This window comes from Amaranthus tricolor, chromosome 4 (genome assembly GCF_026212465.1).
Source record: "Amaranthus tricolor cultivar Red isolate AtriRed21 chromosome 4, ASM2621246v1, whole genome shotgun sequence".
In the NCBI taxonomy this organism is placed as follows: domain Eukaryota; kingdom Viridiplantae; phylum Streptophyta; class Magnoliopsida; order Caryophyllales; family Amaranthaceae; genus Amaranthus; species Amaranthus tricolor.
Window position 1 is genome coordinate 17,258,025 of NC_080050.1, and position 10,326 is coordinate 17,268,350.

Genomic DNA, 10,326 nt, shown 5'->3' on the forward strand with positions numbered 1-10,326 from the left:
ATATGTTTGTCTACAACGTAAAAAAGTCAAAAACTCAAGGTTACCCTAAATAATACGACATTTATTTAGAGCAAGTCAAAAGCTTACAATATCTTTGAGAGCAAGTCTTGTGAAAGACGATATTTATGACAGATTTTTATCACAAGAAGCATAACCCATTCTATAAAAATTTGATAATTTGTTTTCCTCACGTAAAACTCCTTAAAACTATTCTTGAATTAGTTTTTGAAAAAATTACCCTAAATAATACGACATTTCACTAATTTCCCTGCAATAGTACGAACTTTCAATTAACCATGAATGATACGAAGTTTAAGATCATTTTTCCGCTAGTATACCTGACCGGTTTATAACCGGTAGAAAAGGTAAAATATGACCGTTACATCAGAATGTCATTTTCTACCTCTATTTCCTTCACTTTTTGCAGATTTTTTTTACCTCTTTTTCTTACTTTATTCTTCCATTTTATTTACTTCTAACTTCTCATTTTTTTTCCATTTTCATTTTCAAAGCCAAACTAATTTGATGTTGAACACAATTCTTCTTCACCATGATCTCAATCTAGAACATCAATTGCAAAAGGAATTCCTTTACGTAAACATGGTGTTCATGCTAAATTACAAGTTATCAAAAAAGGAATAAGGGTTGGTAAGATGTTTTATGGATGTGCATTTTGGACAGTAAGCATATATCCTACAATAGCTTTATTTTTTTTTATGGTAATTTTTAAATTCTTTATCAATTAGGGTTTCATGATATGATTTGAAATGTAGGCACCAGATTGTAAATTTTTTAAGTGGAATTTCCTCTTGTTTGGAAGAAGAGAAAGCTATGTTGATTGATAAAATAATGAAATTAAAGGCCACGAATGCGAAATTGAAAGAAAGTGAAGCTATTTTGAAATTGGAAGTTGTTAAACATGTAAATGCACAAAAAGCATTAAGTTTTGTACTTAATTGCATCTTGGGTTTTATTTGTATTGTTCTTATTTATGTTAAGCTAAGTATAAGAATTTGATCACGTAATGGAACTTCATGTATTGAAAATTCAATGTAATGAAAAATAGCAACAGTTTCTTCTTATCAAGAATTATAGCTTCAATCCATACATGTTATAGCCAAAATGTTACCTTTACATACATAAGCATTCCTTACATACAAAAGTACTAAATTGTTTTCTAAAATGCAAAATATTTCAACAATGTTCTAAGCCATAGATTACACCATAATGGTAACTTAACATATACAAAAGAGCAGCAAAATGACACTAAGTCTTGCAACATCAATTCTTCATTGTCAATGCTTGGGTTGATACTATTTTAGGAGGGTTCTTCTTTGGCTTTCCTCTTTTAGTAGTAGTGACACCACTCCTTTCGCTTGCACTACTAGTCTTACCCCCTTTACTCCCTTCCCATGTTCTAATTGTCCTATTGCCTTTACCTAAAGAACTAGGTTGTGTAGACATGTTATGATGGGATAACTCTGGTGTGTTGGTTGCTACATCAACAATATGTTTTGTTCTTCCTCTACTTCTCTTCAATGGAGGTGTTTGCTTAATTGCTTTACCCTTTTTCGGACACTTCCTTTTGTTATGCCCTACCTTATTGCAAATGCCACATGTCATTTGAAGGTCATGTCTCGAGAGCTTTCCTGGTTTTTTAGGATCTTCATGCGAACCCTTAACTCTATTTTTCCGTGTTTTACCAAGACCAATCTTGATTGGAGGAGGATCGATCGATTTGTCAATTTTAGGCCAATCCCTCTCGCCAATACAAGTATTAATATTTCCTTTATAGGCTCTCAAGTAAGCCTCTTTAGTGTAGCACTGATCAAAGTAAGACGCAACCTCCTTATGCAAGTGAAAAATAGATGCAACTCCATAACAACATGGAATCCCCCTTAAAACCCATTTCCTGCAAGTGCAAGTTCTATTTTCAATATCGACCTCTAAAACATCCATGTAAAGCAGTACCTAGAAACGAGTTGATGTTGAAGGAATGACAGTGCACTTAGCTACTTCTTGCTTCTCTGAATCTAACATTTTTTGTACCTTTGGACATAACAAACCCTTCCACTTCATCAATGACTCTTCCTTTTTACTAGCCCTCCTCTTCATTAGTATTGATCTAATTTCCTCAAGCATATCTATTAAGTGATGTGATCTTGCATTCATAATGTAGTTGTTGAACATTTCGACCATATTGCTCAAAATAACATCACACTTTCCTTCTAGTTTGACAAAAGACCTATAAAACAATTGTGGACCACATTTCTTGAAGGCGCCAACAGCAACCGGATTTACATTCTCCATCTCATTAATTGCTTCCTCAAAATCAACCAAGTTGTATGCTTTGGCACATCTCCAAAACAGTAATTTCATCTCTTCCCCTTTGAATGACTTGTTCCAATTTGCGTAGATGTGCCTAGCACAATGCTTATGTTCTGCTTTTGGAAGCTCAAGTTGGACTGCATCAAAATGTTCTGTACAACAGATAAGTGTATTAAATGTGCATAAATAACATTAGTTGTATAATAATAGTAGGTTGTATTACTGTGCTTGTACTACATGTTAATGTGCTTGTACTTAGTAAATAATAGTAGTAGTAGGTATTTGTATTTCAAGGTCTATATGTTAATGTGCTTGTACTTAGTAAATAACAGTAGGTGTTGTACTAAGTAAATAACAGTAGGTGCTTGTACTTAGTAAATAACAGTAGGTTGTATTTTATTGAAAATAACAATAGACACTTGTACTTAGTCCAAAACAATAGGTTAAAATCAGGATCAACATTAGATGTTTGTATTAATGTGCTTGTACTATACGTTAATGTTAATGTGCTTGTACTTAAAACAAATTAGTAGCTAAGTTTCTGAGTCTATGTTAAAGTGCATACTACCATAATATCAGTAGCTAAGTTTCTTTAAATACTACCATAATATCAGTAACAACAATACACACTTAGTAAAATCAATATAACAGTAGGGAGGGGTGTTTACCTGGTGTTCATTTGATATTACTATCCATTTTTTTCCATGATCATGAGGAACACATTTCTTCAATTCAAAAATAAATCATTGCCATGATTCATTGTTTTTCAATATCAGCCCAAGCCAATGGATACATTTACTCATTAGGGTCTCTACCAACTGCACTTAATAACATTCCTCCCAAGAATGTTTTTAGAAAACAACCATCAATGAACAAGATTTTCTTACACCCACCAACCCAACCATCTTTAACCCCTTCAAAGCAAACAAAGATCCTCTGAAATGTGGGTGGATTTGTGCTTGGACCAGTAACAATACTGAAGTGGCTATTTGGGTTACTTTGTTTTAAAACAACAACATAGCTCATGAGCTTAAGATAATGTTGTTTCATGGATCCATGTAACCTCCTATGTGCAGCATACTTAATCCTGTCAGCAAATTCCCTACTAATGATAATTCAAAATTGTTTCCTAACAATATCTATAACACCCTTAGAATAGGTCGAACTTTTGAAAACACCTTTAATGAAAAACATGAGCCAAAATCTACTAATGGGAGTGTTACCGCCACATCTATTTCTAATAAAATAAATGTAAGGCTTAACGACTAAGAAATAACTTAATAACTTTAAATCCAACAAAGTGTCTTACAACATAAGAGAAGACTAAAACGCAATCTATGTCCATATAAAAATTTAAACAATTTAAAATAAAATTTAAACTGAAATACGACTCTAATAAAAGCTATGTTTCCATGTGATTCTCACTCCACGATTCCAACGCAATCAATAACCTGCAACATAACAATGCAAGAAAAACAAGGGAAAAAAAATCCCAAAATCAGAAAATTGAGTAATTCCAACTCCATTCCGTAAAACAATTACATATGAAAACTATTTAAGAACATATCAATAACCTGCAACATAACAATGCAAGAAAAACAAGGGAAAAACTCCCAAAATCAGAAAATTGAGTAATTCCAACTCCATTCCGTAAAACAATTACGTATGAAAACAATTTAAGAACATAAAATATAATTTGAGTTGAAAATAATTTTGGAAAATAATATATAGCTGAGTTTAAAAAAAAACAAATTGTGAAAACAATATATATAATATCACATAAACCAATTTATTAATTTGATACTTAATAATGACAAACACATAATCAATTTTTAATTTGAGGGAACGAGAACGCCAGTAGGCCGAGGCTTTACCCCTATACCTACTTCATCAAGAGGTCGTCACCCCAAATAATTCAAGGCCAGCAGAGTAGTCTTAGGGAACCCTAGTGTGCACACCCCTTCTACTTAGATCACAACAAATAGAAGGAAGACCAGACATCGTACCAAGTATCAGAAATAATAATACATGTCGGCAGCTATACTAACCAAACAGGACAACCTGTTCATCACCCTTATACTTGGATCACAACAAATATAAGAGCTTCATTTCCCCCGTGTTACACTTTACGTGATTTAATATATTTTAATAACTAGTTGCGTGCGCACAAACATATAATCAAACATACATTATACATTTTATTTTATGATCATAGGTTTTCCCAAGAAAAATATATGTCCAGAATATTCAATTGCAATATTAATATCATAATATATTTCTACCAAATTCAATCGCATTTATAATAATTATTAAAATAATAATACAACTCTCATCAAAATAATATTATAAATATTTCTCTTTCAAACTAAATCGTATCAAATTTCGTTATCAAAATAATAATATAAATTTTATCAAAATAGTAATTATAAATTCAAGTTTGACAAATATAATAGTAAATAAGATTTGAGAATATATAAAACATAATATAAAATAATGTCATATAAAATCATGCATCCTATTTAAACACATTAATTATCACTTATCACATAATACTAACGGGATAAAACTAGTTAGATGGACATTGAGAATTACCTTGTCACGCGCTCTTAGACAACGTACGCTCCTAATAATCTCTGTCTACGAATCCGCTGTCTACACGATAAAATAATATATCTTAAATTAATACCCCGATCAACCCATCGAAATAAATAAATTAAAAGACTCTTTTTTGTTTTATATAATTTATTCAAAAAGGTAGTTTCAAAATTTAATTATAGATATTAAGAGTATTATAAATGATTTTTAAAAGAAAAGGACAAAAGTTAACATAATAAAATTAAAAGAAAAAGAAAATAAATAATATTTTATAATAAGTATAATAAAGTTGAAGGAATAATAAAAAAAAAAGAAATGAAATGGGTTAAAAAATAACCCACCGTACCACACAAGGAAGAAAGAAGAGAGAAAGAAGAAGAGAGAGAAGGAGAAAGGGAGAAGGAAGGAGGAGAAGGTGCCGGCAGGTGGTGACTCCGGTGGCCGCCGTTGCACGCGGTTGGTATCCCAATGACCGCCTTATCGCCGGAAAACTAAGGTCAGAAATATTATTATTTTTTTTATCAAATAAAAAAAATGGATATTTTTCAATTAGCATAAATTTTTAGGTTTTGGATATAAAAACCTCTAACAAAATGATGAAATTCATATCTTTAATATCGAAATCTTGCGTTTTCTTGACTGAATTTTAAGCAAATGGGAGATGGAGGAAGTAGTTTGTAGGAGAAAAAGGAAGTGTGAGTAATAATGTGAATGAATTAAGAGTAATTGGTTTAATTTATAGTAGTTAAGTGAGGTTAGTATAAGATTTAGAGGGAGAAATGGGAAGTTATTTGTTAATGGGTGTTATTTTTATTTTATTTTTTTTTAAATTTCTAAAATTTTTTTTTATTTTGAGGAAAAAAAACGGATGTTACAATATTAACTAGTTCTATAAAAGGAATTTGTGGCCTTGACTTGAATAAATCAAATAATTGATCTGCACACTAGGAAGCTTTGAATTGACGATTTGAATCCATGTTTCTTTGATAAGTGTGTTCACCATTAACTTTCTTGACAATAACGGAAGCTCGTGTTTTATCCTAACTAGCGTAAACGCTTAAAGGGACAACCTTCAATACACTTTACTCCAAGCTTATTCAATCTAGCCTTGTCACTTAAACAAAATTTTAAATTCAACCGGGGTGCTAAAAACTTGCCCAACAATCCATTTGAATCTCCTTAAATCGGTCCGACCATGAACTACAGTAGCATCATCAGCTTCATCATCACTGTTGTCATACTCAGAGAACACCTTGGTGTTACTACACTCACCTAATTTCAAAACAGAAACATCCACTTGCTCTGGTTCTTCGAATGACAAATCTTGACTTTGCACAAGCACCAATGATATTTCATCCTCATCTTCCTCATCATGTGATAGCTCATAATCAAGATCTTGTGAATCATCCTCCTTAAATGCATCTTCTTCACTTACCTTAGAAATATTTACCAAACTCTAGCTCATCTTCTGAAAAATCATGTTCAAGTTTGTCAAACCCTAGCTCAATCACCCACTAGATCTGATTTTGAAGATAAGTTTCTGGTGTGAAGAGGTATGTACTTGTTTTCCATTTCCACATAAATATCACTTTGGGGTGGGTTGTTTGGTTTTTTATTGATGTTGTGGGGACTTGAACTTTCATAAAGGGAATCTTTTGCCTTAAATGCTCTCTAAGGGGTTATCTATTCCCAATAATGGACCAAACTTTACTACTTTTAGTAATACTTTTTGATATTTCTAGAATGAATTTCTCATCATCCTTATCATTAACTACATATACAAATAATACCCTATTTTCAACAGTTATCTTAGACATTTCCCCAACACAAATATCATCAGCAACCCTCTTTAACCCTTCCTCAAAGCTAAGCGCATTAAGTAGATGATACCAAGAGAAAACTCATATTTTACCCCAAGATCCTCCTTTATAGTTCCTTCTAACTCAAAAAAAACATCTTTTCAGGGTCTATGGAGAGGTTTTACACATCCCACATAAATACTTAAACCCTAGAACTCCTCTTTTGACTACCCCACAATGCCAAAACTTCAATGTAATTGAATCATTAACATTAGCCTAAAAACAAGTAAAAAAACACTAAAATACATCCACGTTTGAGTAAACAGAAATTTTTGAGTAAAAGCAAGCAAAAACTGAAATTACAGTAAATAAAGAAATGGAAAATTTTGGGGATTTTAAAACCCTAATTTTTCTATGTAAATAAAAATTGGGGAATAAAAGCAATTGAGAAGAACAACTAACCATAATCTGACGTTATGAAGCGTGGGATACTCAAGAATCTAGGTCTTCTTCAATCTTTGATATTTTCGAATGAGGTAGAGTTCAATGTCTATAAAGTTTTGAAGCAATAAGGAGAGAGAGAAAGCAATATTTGGGTAAAGTGAGTAATTAATTCCTTCTAAAAAAAAATAAAAATAATAAATTTCTACATTTAGCCGGTCATATCTATAAAAGAATGTTGATGGAAAAATGATATTAAACTTCGTATTATTCATGGTTAATTGAAAATTCGTGTTATTGTAGGGAAATCAGTGAAAAGTCGTATTATTCAGGATAATTTTTCCTTAGTTTTTTCACATTTAACTTTAATTTGCAAAATAATTTAGCTCAAATATACAACAAATCATAAATGATGAATATAGTTTATTATTTAATATTTAAATTTGTTAATTTTATATCTTAAAATCAATTCAAAATCTTAATTTAATTTGCTAATTGTCGCTTCTCCTTCACAAGTGTGTTCGTCACTTCTCTTTGCCGATCAACTATTTTAGGTTCATCAATCCATTTGAACTTTTGGCATCCCCTCCAATTTATATCAGGATCATAAAAAATGAAAATTTTAAACCGTCTTCTAGAATTTTTCTTGGTCCATGACATTCTCTTTGCAAAGGGAACTCCACACCCACATTACTATTAAATTAGGGATAATTTTTAGATAAATTAGGGTTCTTTGAATTAGAAAATGAAGGAGAAAGGGGGAACGAGGATTTCTGATTCTGAAATCGTGTGTACTAAGGAAGAGGAGAGGTGAATTAAGCGGATCACGTCACACTCCACGCGCTGGTCAATTATAATTTTAACGGTCAACATACAAAAACTATTAACTGGTAGTCATCCACAAACGTTTGTGTTATATTAGGCAGTTTTTTGCAAAAAAATTACATAAGATAGTTTTTTGAAAAAGGTCATATATATTAGGTAGTTTCTTATAATTTTTCCTTATTATAACAACTTTAAACGTAGACTTTAAATACTATAAACACCTACTTAATAAATAAAATTTCTATCTTTCAATGTGTGATTTTTTAAAGGGTTCATAAAAACCTAGATTTATAATAAAAATAATTACTTTAGTAACTAAAAATACCTATTTATACTTATTAATATGTTATGAAAAACTATAACATTAACTTTCTTATAATTTTTAAGGAGCTTGAAAATTATAACATCAACATATTTATTAATTATAAGAATATTTTGCGTTAATGTTATGTATAATTTTGGTATAGATTTGGCATGGGCAAGTTGTTGATAGGAACAGGAAACGGACCACTTTAATTATATAACCACTACATTCGCATCACAAGTTTGTTTTGTGCAGGGTTTGATGATGTTTGTTGCTATGGGGCCAATGGGGGTGCTATTGTGGTGGACAAAGGCTGTGCTCAGATGGTGCTGTCAGTATTTTTGTAATAATTTATTTTCTATTCTATTTTTTCTTGTGCTTGAGTTTTTGTTGCTTGTATTATTTCAATCTGATTAAATTTTATTCTACTTTCAATCAAGAGTAATAGTAAACACCACTTTAATTTTGTGTCTTGTGTTTGTCGAAGTTGTTGGAGGCTTTTAGGATTTTAATTTTAAACATAATATAATCTGATTCATGGGATAATTTTGTTGTCTTTTGACTAGAGATGTTCAAAACAAACCCGACCCGAAATCGAAAATTATCCGACCCGAAAAATGTAAGTTTTTTAGGTTTACCACAATTACCCGAACCGATACTTCACTCGAACCGTTTGATAACCGAAAAGGGCAAAATCGAACTCGAATTGCAACCGAATTTTATAACCTACATATAAACCTTAACCGATGTTACCCGAACTGAACAGTGATCGACCTGAGTGAAATTCGACCCGAATTATGCACGTAACCGAATGTAACCTGACTAAAACCGATTAAGATCGAACTGTTTTTAACCCGAACTGATACAAACCCGATTGATTATTAATCGAACTGTTTTTAACCCGAACTGATACAAAGCCGAACCGATTGTAAATCGAACTGTTATAAATCCGAATCAAATTTTCACCTAAATTTAGCAAATTAAGTCCAATTTCAGTTTTCTAATAATACGAAAAAAGGAAGAACACAAGTTCTATACAGAAGAGATTGCATACGGAATATATATATATATATATATATATATATATATATATATATATATATATATATATATATATATATATATATATATATATATATATATATATATATATATATATATAGATATATATATATATATATGTATATATATATATGTATATATATATATGTATATATATATATATGTATATATATATATGTATATATATATATGTATATATATATATGTATATATATATATGTATATATATATATGTATATATATATATGTATATATATATATATATATATATATATATATATATATATATATATATATATATATATATATATATATATATATATGTATGTATATATATATATATATATATATATATATATATATATATATATGTATATATATATATATGTATATATATATATGTATATATATATATATGTATATATATATATATATGTATATATATATATATGTATATATGTATATATATGTATATATGTATATATATATATATATATATATATATATATATATATATATATATATATATATATATATATATATATATATATATATATATATATATATATATATATATATATATATATATATATATATATATATATATATATATATATATATATATATATATATATATATATATATATATATATATATATATATATATATATATAAACTAATTGAAATAAATTGATCTGCCTATTAGGGCTGGCAAAAGCTGACCCGACCTGCTAACCTGATCTGAAACCGACTCGAAATTAGCGGGTAATTGGGTTTAGATTTTTGACCCAATTAATTAAATGGGTCAACCCGACCTGATCTGTTTATTAAATGGGTTAGGTTCAGGTTGAATATTTAAACATTTGCCAAATGGGTCAATAACAAAGGAAGTTGCCCCACATCGGCTATGAAAGATACTAATAAAAGAAAATTCCTTTAAATCACTTCCACAGATCTCATACCAACTTACGC

General features: G+C 29.8%; 1 protein-coding gene across 2 annotated transcripts; it reads right to left on the bottom strand.

The window, feature by feature from the left end:
* Positions 1–1,181: 1,181 nt before the first annotated feature.
* LOC130809698 (uncharacterized) lies at positions 1,182–7,333 on the bottom strand. Of its 2 annotated transcripts, XM_057675468.1 has the most exons (4): positions 7,185–7,323; positions 4,921–4,980; positions 2,997–3,779; positions 1,182–2,480 (listed from the first exon to the last, which is right to left on the bottom strand). In XM_057675468.1, exon 4 carries the CDS (start codon positions 1,957–1,959, stop codon positions 1,282–1,284), a length of 678 nt encoding a protein of 225 aa, XP_057531451.1. In that variant the 5' UTR covers positions 1,960–2,480; positions 2,997–3,779; positions 4,921–4,980; positions 7,185–7,323; the 3' UTR covers positions 1,182–1,281. The 2 variants fall into 2 exon arrangements, with proteins under 2 accessions (XP_057531451.1, XP_057531452.1); XM_057675469.1 differs by having other exon boundaries at positions 1,182–3,779; positions 7,185–7,333.
* Between the last annotated feature and the right edge of the window lie 2,993 nt (positions 7,334–10,326).

What these genes read in the sequence shown, in the direction of transcription:
- LOC130809698 (XM_057675469.1), bottom strand. Translation starts at nt 1,959, where the DNA reads ATGGATGTTTTAGAGGTCGATATTGAAAATAGAACTTGCACTTGCAGG.